The sequence below is a fragment of the Schistocerca cancellata genome, chromosome 3, assembly GCF_023864275.1.
Source record: "Schistocerca cancellata isolate TAMUIC-IGC-003103 chromosome 3, iqSchCanc2.1, whole genome shotgun sequence".
In the NCBI taxonomy this organism is placed as follows: domain Eukaryota; kingdom Metazoa; phylum Arthropoda; class Insecta; order Orthoptera; family Acrididae; genus Schistocerca; species Schistocerca cancellata.
Window position 1 is genome coordinate 37,852,427 of NC_064628.1, and position 18,143 is coordinate 37,870,569.

The 18,143-nt window shown below is 43.9% G+C and overlaps 1 protein-coding gene across 1 annotated transcript in view; it reads right to left on the reverse strand.

Annotated features, from left to right (window-relative positions):
* Positions 1–18,143, reverse strand: part of LOC126176068 (uncharacterized) — a 951,488-nt gene that overhangs the window by 210,598 nt on the left and 722,747 nt on the right. Inside the window, exon 6 of the mRNA XM_049923202.1 lies at positions 641–715. Within this exon, the coding sequence (XP_049779159.1) occupies positions 641–715 (75 nt within the window). The remainder of the gene's footprint in view (positions 1–640; positions 716–18,143) is intronic.

Here is an 18,143-nt window from a genome sequence, read left to right on the forward strand (position 1 = left end):
TTAATATTAGGCTCTTTAGTGTAAGAGATGGGCGTTAACTAGTTTCGCTCAGGTTGCCCATAGAAAGTGCGGGATGCGGAAAGCACATGTCTATGACTCCACCGTGCGCACTTTCTTTTTGTAAATGTTGGTAGCGCTGAGACAGGGATGATATCACAGCGACTCCATCACACGTTAGACCGCTGGCAGCCAAGTGCTTGTAAGGGTATTATGACACGACTGTGTGAGGAAAAGCAAAGGAAAGAGTAGAGAATTGTAAGACTTTCATAAAACAAGTATGTTACACGAAGAAATCTGAAGTAGTTGTGCAATTTGTACTTGCAGATAACTGCTATTATGAATATAATTTTTAGCTTAGGGGCGAAAGACGTTGCAATATGACCACTGGTTGTTTTCGTAACGGGAAATCTTTTGCACCGTACTAAATGAATGTCTGCAGTAACAGCGGCGTAGATGAGTGAGATCGTCTGACGAAGATTTCTATTTATTTTAAGCGTTTGGCACGATACTAACACTGAAAAACACGATCGCTCTGTTTCTTAAGATACGTGAATCTAATAAGTCACCATAAAAATGATTTTCTTTACACTTTTTCACAGAAAAAAAAGAAATAAATAATTACATACTACTCAAAACTTACCGAGTGACTGGAATTACATTTGGCGAGAAAAGTAGGCAGACGGGTGAATCGAGGGAATCCTTTGGTACAGCAACGCTGTAACAGAAACATTAAGGTAACTTTTAATGAGCGCATATGATATCACAATAGTAAATAAAATATATACATTCTTTTTCCGATGAAGACTACACACACTACTCTGCTAATTATTTTCATTCTCCATAGACCGAGATGGTGACATCTCGCTGAGGCGTGGAAAGTTCCAACTGGTTTACAAAACTCTGCGTGTTTAAACGTGTTTCTTATGTCGGGTAGCTAATGCTAAACTTCGCGAAGGAACTAACCTATGGCGAAGTTGTTATAGGTATGTAAAATTAGTTCTAAAATTGCCTACAGTAGTCTCGAAGATGTACTCCAAAGATTACTAAAAATGGTTCAAATGGCTCTGAGCACTATGGGACTCAACTGCTGAGGTCATTAGTCCCCTAGAACTTAGAACTAGTTAAACCTAACTAACCTAAGGACATCACACACATCCATGCCCCAGGCAGGATTCGAACCTGCGACCGCAGCGGTCTCGCGGTTCCAGACTGCAGCGCCAGAACCGCGCGGCCACTTCGGCCGGCTCCAAAGATTACTCTTACAGCACTTTGTACAATGAATGTGTTGTACCTAACTGACAGTTCTCAAAGTATATTATCCCACAGGTAATAAATGAGTGGAAATATACAAAATAACCGGACTTTATGATATTTTAATCCTCCAACTGACTTGACACACGCAAAGGAGAAGCGAGTGAACTTCACCGCACCGTATGTTTTTTCTACTTTTAATTCCTATTGACGTATAATCGGCCTGTTCAAAAAATTCCGGAACATTCGTAATTTCGCGCTAATGGTGTGTTGGAGCGAAATGCGGTTGGCATCCCTGCACACGCCTCTGTTTATTGTGTAACTGCCGGAAGTTTCATAGTTGTGTGTCTGTTAGTTATTGTTCAGTGCTGTATTGAGTAGAATGTTGTGTCACACAGTTTGCGAATTTCAAGATGGCAGAGTTAGAGGAGCAAAGCGTCTGTTTTAAATTTTGCGTGAAACTCAAGTAAACCTTTAAAAAAAAAAAATGGTTCCAATGGCTCTGAGCACTATGGGACTAAACATCTGTGGTCATCAGTCCCCTAGAACTTAGAACTACTTAAACCTAACTAACCTAAGGACATCACACACATCCATGCCCGAGGCAGGATTCGAACCTGCGACCGGAGCGGTCCCGCGGTTCCAGACTGAAGCGCCTAGAACCGCTCGGCCACACCGGCCGGCTGAAACCTTTTCAGACACGTACCAAATGTTGCAGAAATCCTGGGGTGATGAGTGATTAAGCCATACTTGGTGTTACGAATCATCATCATCATCATCATTTAAGACTGATTATGCCTTTCAGCGTTCAGTCTGGAGCATAGTCCCCTTTATAAAATTCCTCCATGATCCCCTATTCCGTGCTAACATTGGTGCCTCTTCTGATGTTAAGCCTATTACTTCAAAATCATTCTTAACCGAATCCAGGTACCTTCTCCTTGGTCTGCCCCGACTCCTCCTACCCTCTACTGCTGAATCCATGAGTCTCTTGGGTAACCTTGCTTCTCCCATGCGTGTAACATGACCCCACCATCAAAGCCTGTTCGCCCTGACTGCTAGATCTATAGAGTTCACTCCCAGTTTTTCTTTGATTTCCTCATTGTGGACACCCTCCTGCCATTGTTTCCATCTACTAGTACCTGCAATCATCCTAGCTACTTTCATATCCGTAACCTCAACCTTGTTGATAAGGTAACCTGAATCCACCCAGCTTTCGCTCCCATACAACAAAATTGGTCGGAAGATTGAACGGTGCACAGATAACTTAGTCTTGGTACTGACTTCCTTCTTGCAGAAGAGAGTAGATCGTAGCTGAGCACTCACTGCATTAGCTTTGCTACACCTCCCTTCTAGTTCTTTCACTATGTTGCCATCCTGTGAGAATATGCATCCTAAGTACTTGAAACTGTCCACCTGTTCTAACTTTGTTCCTCCTATTTGGCACTCAATCCGTTTATATCTCTTTCCCACTGACATTACTTGCGTTTTGGAGATGCTAATCTTCATACCATAGTCCTTACATTTCTGATCTAGCTCTGAAATATTACTTTGCAAACTTTCAATCGAATCTGCCATCACAGCTAAGTCACCCGCATATGCAAGACTGCTTATTTTGTGTTCACACATCTTAATCTCACCCAGCCAGTCTATTGTTTTCAACATATGATCCATATATAATATGAACAACAGTGGAGACAGGTTGCAGCCTTGTCTTACCCCTGAAACTACCTTGAACCATGAACTCAATTTACCGTCAACTCTAACTGCTGCCTGACTATCCATGTAAAGACCTTTAATTGCTTGCAAAAGTTTGCCTCCTATTCCATAATCTCGTAGAACAGACAATAACTTCCACCTAGGAAACCGGTCATATGCCTTTTCTAGATCTATAAAGCATAGATACAAGTCCCTGTTCCATTCATAACACTTTTCCACTATTTGCCGTAAGCTAAAGATCTGGTCGTGACAACCTCTAAGAGGCCTAAACTACCTCCCTTTGGAAGACTGCCAATTACATTCCAGAATGGTTTTCCAGCAGCTTGACCCGAAGTCTCCAACCTGTTTCCAAAGTCTTCCCAAGATTTCTTCTTGGATGCTGCATTTATCTGTTTGGCTTTGTTTCTTTCTTCAACATAACTTTCTCCGTCTACCTGAGTTCTCGTATGTAGCCATTTTTGATACGCCTTCTTTTTCCTTTTACAGGCTGCCTTGACTGTGTCATTCCACCAAGCTGTTTGCTTCATCCTACCTTTACACACTACTGTTCCAAGACATTCTTTAGCCACTTCTAGTACTGTGTCCCTGTACCTTGTCCATTCCTTTTCCAATGACTGTAATTGACTACATTCAACTAACTGGTACCTTTCTGAGATAGCTGTTATGTACTTGTGCCTGATTTCCTTATCCTGAAGTTTCTCCACTCTTATCCTCCTACATATGGACCTGACCTCCTGCACTTTCGGCCTCACAATATCAATTTCGCTGCAGATTAAAGAATGATCAGTGTCATCAAAGAATCCCCTGAATACACTTGTGTCCCTCACAGCCTTCCTGAATTTCTGATCTGTTATTATATAGCCAGTGACAGATCTGGTTCCCCTGCCTTCCCAAGTATACCGGTGAATGTTCTTATGTTACGAATGGTTCACACAATTTCAAAATGGCCATAAGGAAGTTAAAAAGATGACCCTCGTTCAGGACGCCCTTCGACGTCTACCGACGACGCTATTGTCAGGAACGTCAATGAAATTGTGCGTGCCAATCGAAGACTGATTGTCCGACAGATTGCAGAAGAATGCAGCAATTCAGCTGGCTCATGTCATGAAATCCTGACACAGGATTTTGGAATGCATCGTGTTACCGCCAAATTCGTCTCAAGGCTCTTGATTCAAGACCAGAAAGACATTCGTTTCGCAGCCTGTGAAGACCTTGGGACTGCGCAAATGAGAAGGAAATGTTCCTTAAGAGAACCACAGCTGGTGATGAGACGTGGGTCTATGGTTATGATGTTGAGACCAAGGTTCAGTCTTCACAATGGGACGGGAAATGTTCTCCATGACCAAAAAAAGCTCGTCACGAGAGGTCAAATGTCAAAGCCATACTGATGGTTTTCTTCGACTTTGAAGGATTAGTTCATCATAAATTCGTGCTACAGGGACAAACTGTTAGTCGATGGTGCTATTGGGACAAGTTGCGAGAAAATGTGAGAAGGAAATGGCCTGAAATGTGGCGAGACAATTCATGACTCTTGCATCACGATAACGCAGCCGCAAATTCATTCCTGTCGGTGCGTGACTACTGCACAAAAAACGAAATCACTGTGCTGCCTCATCCTCCTTAATCTATAGATCTGGCCCCTGCTGACTTTTTTTCATTTCTTAAATTGAAAACCCCTTTGTAAGGACGAATATTTGCTACAATAGACGAGATAAAAGAAAATTCGTAGACGGCACTACTTGCTATCCACCAAGAGGCGTACCAAGACTGCTTTCGGAAGTGGAAGAGGCGTTAGGCACTCTGTGTCAATTATGGAGGACAGTATTTCGAAGGAGACCGTGCACAATCAGCAAAAGGTAAGCGTAGAAAAAAATTGTGGACAAAGTTGCGGAATTTTTTGAACAGATCTCATACACCGCAAAACTCTGAACACTGCTTTACATAGCCTCCCTATGTCCTATTGTTATTGCCCAAGTTATATTCCAAATTCGAATGTATACGCAACGTCTGCCGATATCGATTGCGGTTTTCACTAAATGATAATGCGACAAAATTTTGCTTTCGGGATTGTTTTCTATTCCTTATGCGTAGTCAACCGCTCCTGCTTTCGAGACCGCCAATACATTGTCTCTTGATCCCAACGTAGCTAGTTGCCATCCTGGAGGTGAAGCGCAATTTGTAATAAGGCTGTATGGGTCTGGGTAAAATCCGGAATATCTCCGAAGTGTTTCGGGGAACAGGAGCACGTGATACTGATGATGATCCGTCTATTACGTAGTGTCACTGTGATCGCTCGCTTCTCTTGTTGGCGCTATTCCGGAAGAGAGCATTAGTTGTGTCCACCAGATGCTTCCTAACTCATAACGCCTGTTGTAATATCTCTTTATATTCGATGAATTATTCTGATACAATTCTACCCTTGAATGACGTTTACAAATTTTCTATCTTCATACTCGCAGAATCCATGCGCAAAATAGTTTCATACAATAGCTATGCCATGAGCGCGTAAGTATTCTTTGTAGTACTCTCTCTGGTGGTTGTTAGAAAAAAAAAAAAAAGAAAGGGAGCTTCCGGGATTGTCTTCGTGCCGATTAGCCTGAGCTTGGTTTGGAAGAACTGTAATCTGATTATTGAGATTTATAACAGAAGATAACTGATACGAACTGTACGATTAAAAAGGGAAATATATATATATATATATATATATATATATATATATATATATATATATATATATATATATATATATATATATATAGATAGATATAGATATAGATATATATATATATATTGCTCCTTTATACGAAACGTGTGTATTTGACAATTGAGAATTAATGATATTCATCGATGTATTGCGTACTTGTTAATCAGAAGGGAACTTCCGAAAGACTGGATACGAACCTGCATTTAATAATCCAAGAGCTCCATTACTTCTTCGGAAGGTTAAACTTCATCAAAGCCAAATATCCGCTTGATCTGAGGTTTCGCGACTGATTATGCAACGCTCCCAAAATTACGAGGCATTTTATTTGTACAGATTAGCAGACTGCCGCAAAGCACGAGCCTGCAGAGAAGAAGAATCATCGCCTGATTTCATTCTAACAAGTAAAATTTCAGAATCATTTTGAGTGACTGAGCTATGACTGTGTTTCCTATCATGAATGATTGATTGCTCGAACGAATTGAGAGCTACATAATCAGGTAGATAGGAGGAAAAAAAATGGTTCAAATGGCTCTGAGCACTATGGGACTCAACATCTTAGGTCATAAGTCCCCTAGAACTTAGAACTACTTAAACCTAACTAACCTAAGGACATCACACACACCCATGCCCGAGGCAGGATTCGAACCTGCTACCGTAGCAGTCCCGCGGTTCCGGATTGCAGCGCCAGAACCGCTAGACCACCGCGGCCGGCATAGGAGGAAAAATTACACTGTGTGGTCAGAAACAGTCCGACAAGCTTGTACGTTTGTTGCAGTGTAAGTTGTGCTGAGAAGTACTGTTAAGAAAAAAATTCAATGCTGTGCACCGTTTCCGAGGTAATTAGCGTTGAAGCATCAAGTGGCGCGCCAGATACAATTAGTGTTAATTGTTCTCGTAGCGAAGATGACAGCACACGAGACTACTAAGCCTTTGGCTCGGCTGTGATCCTTACTATCGTCCCATGTCCAATTTTTGTATCGCCCTGCTGTTCGGTTTTAGGAAACCGACGAAAGAACACCGTCTCTGGCGGGCCGCTTGAATTTGCACACGCAACGATCTGACGCTAACTTCAACGCTAATTAACTCAGAAACGGCGCAGCGTATTGAATTTTCCTCTTAAAGTTTATTTCTCGGCACAACCTATCCTGCAACACCCTCACAAGCTTCTCAGGTTGTTTCTGACCATCGTGTATATGTCACTCTAAAACATGCCGATGTCGAATCTGGAGTACTTTGCTACATGACTACTATTCGAAATGTTTTTATTTGTCGATATGTAAAGGAATCTCTATTCTTTTAAACAGCGACTGTGTACTTCTGTAACGGAGTTCCACAGCTCATAAAGCGACGAAGAATTTTGCGAAAAAAGCTGGACACCCGCACTCTCCACTCCCATGCCTCTGGTTGTGGTATCAGGTGACGTGTAGAGTAACCTAACGTCTATTTTAGGCTAGAGGTAACAATTAGGTTGTCAGTCTGCGAATCCAACGAACATGAATATGATATACATGTTGAGTGAACAACAGACTCACGTCATGCCCTCACAGCGTTAATTCCGCCATTACCTCTCCTACTTCACCGGAGCTCTCCTCCCTACCTTGCGGGACCAGTACTCCGGGGAGAAAGGATATTAAGCAGGAACGATTGTTTCTAGAATGACTTTTTCACTCCCGTCCCAGGCAAAGTATGCAGGAGAGCTCCTGTGAATTTCGGAATGTAGGAGAGAGGTATTGGTGGGAGTGCAGTTGTGAAGACGTGTCATACGTGGTGCCTGGACAAGTCAGGCTATAAGACTATTGCCCTCCAAACACAAGGTTCCGGGTTCGAGTCCCGGTCCGGCAAACAGGTTTCATCTACCAGGAAATTTCAAAACCAGTGCACATTCCGCTGCAGAGTGAAAGATTCATTCCTGTACCAGAAGTTACTCAATTTGTAACTTTTTCTTTGTTAAACTGTTGTTTCTGTTAACCAGCGACACTTAATGTCATCCGATTTCAGTATAAAATATTTGTTTTCTTAAATATAAATAAATCTTTGGTAGTTTATTAATTATTGTGTCAAATCTGGACTATTCACAGTGTTTTGATAGTAGTATGTACCTTCCTGTTCACCTATATCCTCAAGATCAATCTAGATTTACTAATTCACTACTTGATTCACGCCTCTCGAGTAGGATCGAGTACGTGCTTCCGAGAATCCCTTTCTCTAGAACAGAACGCCTTTCTCTAGGCGCCACTTGGCGTAGCCAGCTTAGGTGTGCCGCCGCAAACTGCACAGAGCTTACGGAAGACAACAAGGGAGAGGTACGCCAGTAAGCATATTAGCAGTTCTATTCCAGTGCTTTCCCCTGCTGTCACATGTGACGAGTCGCGACATACACACTTGACGTCACACAGTGCTCGGAGCTTGAGCACAGGGCAGTCCTGCGCATGCGCAGTAGCGCCAACGACACGAGTGGAGCGCGAAGTGTCGATACCAACAGCGCTCTACTCGCTCGACAGCCGCCTGCTATCGACAGCTCGCGGCTACGGTCGACCGCCCCCGTGCGATGCGAACCATGTCGCCGACTTCTCTGTGGACATACTATTACCTCGCAGACACAATGTCACATAAACGTCCCAAAACTGATGTAAGCTGACAGCAGTCCTCTGTAGTTTAATCACGTCCATATATTTCTCATCATGCGCATTTCATACATGAAGTTAAAAGTATTCTTTTTGAATTTATAAGGATGGTTTGAAAACTACACTACCATGTGTTATTATGAAAATTAAACAAAACACTGCACTCAGCAACAATTTCGTCGACTGAGCGCTTTATTCCTCGATAACTAGCGAAGAGCTGTGCGATTTTGACTGAAAGTCATCAAGTAAAACACAAGTAACATCCGGCGTTCCCCAAGAAAGTGTTATAGGCCCTCTGCCACTCCTGATTTACATGAACAATTTAGGCGTCAATCTGAGCAGTCCTCTTAGGTTGTCTGCAGATCATGCTGTGGTTTACCCTCTTCTGAAGTCATCGGATGATCGAAACCAACTGCAATATGATTTATACTAGATATCTGTATGGTGCGAGAAGTGGCAGCTGACTTTCAATAACGAAAGTGTGAATTCATCCACGCGACTATTAAGAGGAATTCGCTTAATTTCGGTTACAAGATAAATCACACAAATCTAAAGGCTTAGAATGCAGCTAAATACTTAGCGATTACAATTACGAAACTTTAATTGGAACGATCACATAGATAATGTTGGGGGAGAAGCAAACCAAACACTGCACGCTCAGAAAATGCAATAGTTCTTCTGAAGAGATGATTAGTCAGACAATGCTTCTCCGTCCTCTTCTGAAGTAGTGCTGTGCAGTGATGGATCCACATCAGACAGGACTTACGGAGGACCCTGAAAAAGTTCAAAGAAGGGCAGCTCGTTTTGTATTATCGCGAAATATGAGAAAGAGAGGCACAGCTGATACGCGAATTGGGGTGGCAATCACTTATCGTCAAATTTCAATCAGCAACTTTCTCCTCAGAGTGAAAATTTTTTTTGATGCACGCCTACATAGGGAGAAATAATCATCACAATAAAGAAAGAGAAATCATAGCTCGCGCAGAAAGATTTAAGTGTTCGTTTTTCCCTTGCTCTGTTCGAGAGTGGAACGGTAGAGAAACAGCTGGAAGATGCTTCGGTGAAACCCTCCACCAGGCACTTAATTGTGAGTAGCAGAGTAATCATGCAGATTAAGAGAGGCAAAGAAATTAACGGGGAGGAAAAATCTGTGAACATTGTTATGTCCCAACAGATATTGAAAAACGGGTTCAGATATTGAAAAATAAATGGGTAGGGCATTTAGACATGGTAATGGATGGCAGATAGACAAAAGAAGTTATTTCATGCAATCCAAAACCTATTATCAGAGTGTATACGTGGACAAGGAAAAAAAATTCCCAGGTTTTTCCCGGTTAAAAATACACTTTCTCCTGGGTGAAAATAAATTTTTTCCGAGTTAAGTGACAGTATACTCTTCCTCGGCACTGTAAAAGTCATCAATCCTTTGAATGTTTGTGGTTTTATATACCGACGTAGAATTTCCCGGCACTTTAGAAAACGAAACTCAGGGGGAAAAACACGTTTTGAAAGGCCTTTGATGTGCAGTAACATGTACGCTGCACATTTTCGTATTGCGAAGGTATAAATTTGAATTCCACCAAACAACGCATGTCACTTTCCAAAGCATGGAAATCAAGATTGCGATGCGCTCTTGTAAGCGTCATAGCTAATTCACGTGATCTCGCCAGCGGATGACAGCAATAGGACATGTGATGTAGTCAGCCAATAGCAAGGTCACTCTTAAGTAGCACGAATACACAAATAAGAAAAGTTAATGGCTTAAATTAATATACAGGGTGTTTCAAAAATGACCGGTATATTTGAAATGGCAATAAAAACTAAACGAGCAGCGATAGAAATACACCGTTTGTTGCAATACGCTTGGGACAACAGTACATTTTCAGGCGGACAAACTTTCGAAATTACAGTAGTTACAATTTTCAACAACAGATGGCGCTGCAAGTGATGTGAAAGATATAGAAGACAACACAGTCTGTGGGTGCGCCATTCTGTACGTCGTCTTTCTGCTGTATGCGTGTGCTGTTCACAACGTGCAAGTGTGCTGTGGACAACATGGTTTATTCCTTAGAACAGAGGATTTTTCTGGTGTTGGAATTCCACCACCTATAACACAGTGTTGTTGCAACAAGACGAAGTTTTCAACGGAGGTTTAATGTAACCAAAGGACCGAAAAGCGATACAATAAAGGATCTGTTTGAAAATTTCAACGGACTGGGAACGTGACGGATGAACGTGCTGGAAAGGTAGGGCGACTGCATACGGCAACCACAGAGGGCAACGCGCAGCTAGTGCAGCAGGTGATCCGACAGCGGCCTTAGGTTTCTGTTCGCGCAGCTGCAGTCCAAATGACGCCAACGTCCATGTATCGTCTCATGCGCCAGAGTTTACACCTCTATCCGTACAAAATTCAAACGCGGCAACCCCTCAGCGCCGCTACCATTGCTGCACGAGAGACATTCGCTAACGATATAGTGCACAGGATTGATGATGGCGATATGCATGTGCGCAGCATTTGGTTTACTGACGAAGCTTATTTTTACCTGGATGGCTTCGTCGATAAACAGAACTGGCGCATATGGGGAACCGAAAAGCCCCATGTTGCAGTCCCATCGTCCCTGCATCCACAAAAAGTACTGGTCTGGGCCGCCATTTCTTCCAAAGGAATCATTGGCCCATTTTTCAGATCCGAAACGATTACTGCATCACGCTATCTGGACATTCTTCGTGAATTTGTGGCGGTACAAACTGCCTTAGCCGACACTGCGAACACCTCGTGGTTTATGCAAGATGGTGCCCGGCCACATCGCACGGCCGACGTCTTTAATTTCCTGAATAAATATTTCGATGATCGTGTGATTGCTTTGGGCTATCCGAAACATACAGGAGGCGGCGTGGATTGGCCTCCCTATTCGCCAGACATGAACCCCTGTGACTTCTTTCTGTGGGGACACTTGAAAGACCAGGTGTACCGCCAGAATCCAGAAACAATTGAACAGCTGAAGCAGTACATCTCATCTGCATGTGAAGCCATTCCGCCAGACACGTTGTCAAAGGTTTCGGGTAATTTCATTCAGAGATTACGCCATATTATTGCTACGTATGGTGGATATGTGGAAAATATCGTACTATAGAGTTTCCCAGACCGCAGCGCCATCTGTTGTTGACAATTGTAACTACTGTAATTTCGAAAGTTTGTCTGCCTGAAAATGTACTGTTGTCCCAAGCATATTGCAACAAACGGTGTATTTCTATCGCTGCTCGTTTAGTTTTTATTGCCGTTTCAAATATACCGGTCATTTTTGAAACACCCTGTATATTAATTTAAGCCATTAACTTTTCTTATTTGTGTACTGTAATTTACGACAAGTTAGATAAGTAATTAAAGATAATTGAGGGTCACTGTAGACCATTTTGATAGTTTTCTCTCTTGTGAAACTTAATTTAAACCTAGATTATAGATGTGATATGGCATAGGTCATCCTTCGATCCTTTGTAGAACTTGGAAACCCACTCAGGGAATATTCGTTCACATTTTTGTTGAACGCAGTTGGTTTTTATCATCCTGTATTAAAACATTTCCTTTTATCAATAGTGCAATTTATAAACAATGTTTTGTGAGTAGAATAAAATTTCCAATGGTAAACTTAACTGCTTTTTCGACGTTATTTTACCAGCTAACTATAAATACAGGAAGCCTTGAACCCCTTCCACTAAATTTAGTTAGTATTAAGATTCTTTTACAGGGAGTGCAATGGAGCTGACGCTGAAATCATTAAGTATTTGGTTATATCATCGCTAGACTCACTGAACTCTACATGTCATGTGTGGTCTGGCGTCTCCTTACCAGCAACAGGTCCCAGGTCCAAACTAGTCAATTCCCTAAAAAAAAAAAAAAAAAAAAAAAAAAAAAAAAAAAAAAAAAAAAAAAAAACGCTCAGAGCGTCGTTGCGCGAAAGTGGTAGGGAGACACGATATAGAACAAACAGACACCACGCAGAATGTTAGAAGTGTACAAATGTTTTGACGATGCCATTACGGCTTTCTCACATTACGACACGGTGTAGAACAGATCTGAAGATGGTCATCAGTGACTGAAACCGGTCATCGTCAAATGGATTTATATTGTGATCAAAGACTGGAATAAAAAGACATTTGACAACCGGACAAGTTTATGTGATAAATTAATTACATCGAGCAGAAGATGGTTGGCGTTGGAGCCCCACTTTTGCTTTTCCAGATTTTCCAGTGCACTCCTCGAATCCGTGACAATAAGGATGTCGTCGAACTGATATGACGCATATCGACGGGCCTCCTTAGTTGCATGAACATCGGCAGTGAAGATCCGGCCTTCCGTCGGGAGTTTAAACTTTGCCCAAGGTAGTGGATCCCCGCAGAACAGAAAGAGGCAAAGCCGATGCTCTCTTATTTTGGATCCGTCAGTGAATATTCTGACCAACCCGCCAGGGTAGCCGAGAGCGCTAACGCGCTGCTACCTGAACTCGGGTTAGCGCGCCGGTCCCGGATCGAATCCGCCCGGCGGATTAACGACGAGGGCCGGTGTGCTGGCCAGCCTGGAAGTGGCTTTTAGGCGGTTTCCCACACCCCCCTAGGTGAATACCGGGCTGGTCCCCACGTTCTACCTCAGTTACACGCGTCGCAGACATTTGCAATACGTTCGCACTATTTCACGATTTACACTAGACGCAGACAGTTGGGGTACACTAATTCCGTCCTGGGGGGGGGGGGGGGCAGGAAGGGCATCCGGCGGCCATCCCTCACACTAACATTGCCAAATCCGTTGTAACCACGCTGCCCCTGCGATCGTGCGATCGCTGCGGGACTATGGCGTAAGCGAAAGGGAGAAAGTGAATATTTTGACCGGTGACGGCCACGTCGAAGCAATCACATGTGAAAAATAGTTCGACCCGAAGTGCTTTCTTATTCCAAGGTAAATGCAGGAGGCAGAGAGTTTTAGGATGAGGGTTTAACATATCTTTGCTGTCAGAAACTTTGAACTAGTTGACGTCCGCTCCTCCTCCGAATCCTGTGGACAAACCTCAGTGAAGCAGTTAAGATGTGAAGGAGCGGATCAACCGTCTGCGTTATTTTTCTAGGTATGAATTTCTGAGCCAAGAAAGTCCTCTAGAATTGAAAGGCTCCCTTGTCTCCACCAAAAGCTCGTAAAGATTTCATTGCCCTAAGACATTCCAATGGCGCTGTAGCAGAGATGTCGAGGCATTGCCATTAATGTGCACCCATAATCCAATATACAACGGATCACGCCTCGGTAAAGAGTTGGTAGGGCTGTAACGCCAGCTTTCCACCATATTCGGGCTACCGCTCATAGCAGACTGAGTGACTGACCGACCTTGGAAATGACGTTGTTGTGTCTTGTTTACACAGAGTTCTGTACAGAGCGGAGACGCACAAGCAGCGCACAGGCTGGGTGCGGCGCGCGCCTCTGGAAGCAGGCCAGCAGAGGGCGTGGCCCGCAGAGCAGCGCCCAGCTGGAGAAAGCCGCTGCCCGAGCTCTGACCGCCGAGCGCAGCGCATCGCCAATGCATCCAGTGGGGGCTGCGAAACTTGCCAGATACGCTAATGCGTTTATCCGGGACCGATTGGCGCTGAAAAAAATTAATTCCAATTTTGACCACCATGTGTGGATCTGGCGCTGTATACTGTTTTTATGGCGGTGTGTCATCCACGATGTCACTTGACACGCCTATAACGTGAGTAACCGTACGGCTTTCGAGAAGAGAAACCGCGTGCTTTTAGTGCAACTGTTTCATGTGAACGGCAGCAATTCTACATCTACATCTACATTTATACTCCGCAAGCCACCCAACGGTGTGTGGCGGAGGCCACTTTACGTGCCACTGTCATTACCTCCCTTTCCTGTTCCAGTCGCGTATGGTTCGCGGGAAGAACGACTGTCTGAAAGCCTCCGTGCGCGCTCTAATCTCTCTAATTTTACATTCGTAATCTCCTCGGGAGGTATAAGTAGGGGGAAGCAATATATTCGATACCTCATCCAGAAACGCACCCTCTCGAAACGTGGCGAGCAAGCTACACCGCGATGCAGAGCGCCTCTCTTGCAGAGTCTGCCACTCGAGTTTGCTAAACATCTCCGTAACCCTATCACGGTTACCAAACAACCCTGTGACGAAACGCGCCGCTCTTCTTTGGATCTTCTCTATCTCCTCCGTCAACCCGATCTGGTACGGATCCCACACTGATGAGCAATACTCAAGTATAGGTCGAACGAGTGTTTTGTAAGCCACGTCCTTTGTTGATGGACTACATTTTCTAAGGACTCTCCCAATGAATCTCAACCTGGTACCCGCCTTACCAACAATTAATTTTATATGATCATTCCACTTCAAATCGTTCCGCACGCATACTCCCACATATTTTACAGAAGTAACTGTTACCAGTGTTTGTCCCGCTATCATATAATCATACAATAAAGGATCCTTCTTTCTATGTATTCGCAATACATTACATTTGTCTATGTTAAGGGTCAGTTGCCACTACCTGCACCAAAGGCCTATCCGCTGCAGATCTTCCTGCATTTCGCTACAATTTTCTAATGCTGCAACTTCTCTGTATACTACAGCATCATCCGCGAAAAGCCGCATGGAACTTCCGACACTATCTACTAGGTCATTTATATATATTGTGAAAAGCAATGGTCCCATAACACTCCCTTGTGGCACGCCAGAGGTTACTTTAACGTCTGTAGACGTCTCTCCATTGATAACAACATGCTGTGTTCTGTTTGCTAAAAACTCTTCAATCCAGCCACACAGCTGGTCTGATATTCCGTAGGCTCTTACTTTGTTTATCAGGCGACAGTGCGGAACTGTATCGAACGCCTTCCGGAAGTCAAGGAAAATAGCATCTACCTGGGAGCCTGTATCTAATATTTTCTGGGTCTCATGAACAAATAAAGCGAGTTGGGTCTCACACGATCGCTGTTTCCGGAATCCATGTTGATTCCTACACAGTAGATTCTGGGTTTCCAAAAATGACATGATACGCGAGCAAAAAACATGTTCTAAAATTCTACAACAGATCGACGCCAGCGATATAGGTCTATAGTTTTGTGCATCTGCTCGACGACCCTTCTTGAAGACTGGGACTACCTGTGCTCTTTTCCAATCATTTGGAACCTTCCGTTCCTCTAGAGACAATTACAGTGTTGCACTGAGACATGTCGCCAACTAAAATGTATAAGGACAGCCCGACGTCATTAAATGGCGTAATAAGGGGGTGCGGGTGATTTTCCCAAAACGGGAAGACTTTCCCTGTAGCTCTTGGGAAATAAAGTTTCTAAATGTTCAAATGGCTCTGAGCGCTATGAGACTTAACTTCTCAGGTCATCAGTCGCCTAGAACTTAGAACTACTTAAACCTAACTAACCTAAGGACATCACACACATCGATGCCCGAGGCAGGATTCGAACCTGCGACCGTAGCGGTCACGCGGCTCCAGACTGTAGCGCCTAGAACCACTCGGCCACTCCGGCCGGCGTACAGTTTCTAAAACCCATTGCAGGAAGCAGCGTTTTGGAATTTATTAGCGTGAGCGGGAAATGCTTGCGTGCAGTTAGAGAGACTGACTGACCAAAAGGCTCAAATGTCAAAATAATTATTTCGTGGGGCGTTTTCGCAAATCGTGGAATCGGGAGTTGGGGCAGTTGAGCCGCAGGAGTTGAGGTGGAAAGTTTGTTTTTTTAATCGACGTGGCTGCTTTTTCAGCCCGTAGAGCCTCAAAAGCATTCGAAAGTGATTTTTGCACTCGAGCGTGAAATTCTGCATTGACACTGTCCTGTGTAACTCGGCCATTGTTGTGGTTTAGGGAGCGTGGACTCGTTCGACAGTAAGAGGTATAGCAGAGTGTGAAGCCATTCGCTAGCTGGAGGTTTTTTAGTCAACGAGACGGACTTGGTCGCGTTCAGTTGAATTCAATACGTTACTTTTGTTAGTGCGCAAATTAAGTGTGGTGTTGCTGTGTGACCTTTTGCCTACTGATTTTGAACTACGTTCACATTGTTCCACACACTGTCGGAGAAGTTACGCTTGGAGTCGATATATAAGCTGTTAGTGGTGCACGTACTGCAATACTGGAGTTAGATCTCAGAATCTTCCTGAGAACAGTTACATAACTCCGGGGTTTTAATTACTGACTATGGAGTAGTGAGGAGTTCATGTCTTCCGGTTCAAAGCGAGGCTGATAACCTTTATCCGGTGCAGAGAAATAATCTGGGTCCGCCAATGAACGTCTCCGCTTAAATCTGCAGAGAATATGGCGCATAATTTGTCTCGCGCGCCACACTACGAATACAGTGAGTGGACTCTGACCGCGGACGCTACTGAGACTTCGCGCGACACCACAGACGCTGCGAGAACGGGCCTAAGGAAAGTCTCGGCATCTTCAGCGGAAATTAAGCGACACACGTTCTTAAAAACGAGCAGTCAGCCAGCAGATTCACTAATACCACGATCAGATATGAAAAGTCAATTCAGTACCTGATTTCCCACAGTAATCTACATCTGTAATGCAAGCCTGTGTCCAATGAGTGGGTGAAAGGTAATGGGAGCACCAAAATCAGTTCCCCTCTCAAGCTCTCCCAAGACGCGGTCGCTTCGCCGTTCGCATCTACGTACATCAATGTATTGCACGTACTCAAAAATTTAGTGAATAGTGAGGAGGTTACTGAATCCCATATTAGCGAGTGTTTTTTTTTTTTGTGTCCTACTCTTTTCGCCTTTTGATCCAGGGAGGAAATGAATGAGGATTTGTCCCTGTAAACGCCATAATCCCTCCTACCTTATTCATATAATCGCTATGCACAGTATACAGTGCTCGCTGCAGAACTCTTATAGTCTTCCTCGTATCAGATTTACCCAAATTTATGCAACACAGTTCTACGAATGCACGTCGCCTTTCTTTCAAACGTTCCCATTTAAGTTTATTGAACCTCTCCTTCCACTTCCGTATAGTCTATGCCGACCTGCAACCAGCCTCAAATACTGCCTCTGATATCGCTCGCTGCCTACTTGATTAGGTCTCCAAGCGTTGGAACAACAGAACTTCCTGCACTAGGATCTTGTACGCGATTTATTTAACAGATCTGTTGTCCCTTCCTGTAACTGTTCCAAGCATCCTCTCTTACTACTGACTTAATATCGCTTCTCAGTACTACACCTAGGTATACACGAGATGCGACGCGCTCCGGACGTTAACATCTCATCTGGTAAAGGCAAACTATCGCGTTGTTTTTGTTACGAGTTTTATCTTGCATCTGCCTACATTTAAAGAGAGCTGCCATTTATTGCACCAAAAGACAATTTGGTCCAAGTTCCTTATGACGATACATTCCTGTAGACACAACATCGTCAGCGAACAATTCTATAGTGGTGTCGGCCCTACGAAAGAAATGTCTATGTCTGTCTAAGACATTAGTGGCTCAATCACGCTTGCATGAGACGCAGTCGATTTTGCTTTCGTTCTGTTGAAAAGTCAGCGATCAGTGCAATGTATTTGGTTTTATTGGTGAAAAACTGTAGTATACCGTGCAGCTACGAAGGTACGCAGTAAGATCGGAAGTAGGCAAGGGTGTGCCTTCCGTTGGTTGGTTGGTTGGTTTGGGGGATTAAAGGGACCAGACTGCTACGGTCATCGGTCCCGTGCCTTCCGTAAAGCTAGGGTATACGCCAAGGTGTTGATAGCATCGGACCCACTGTCAACGACACGGAGCCCTCCAACCGCACTCAGATAAGGAATGGCTCCATTCCGACCACTGAGATTGCCCAGTAACGCCCCCATAGGCAACTACCGGC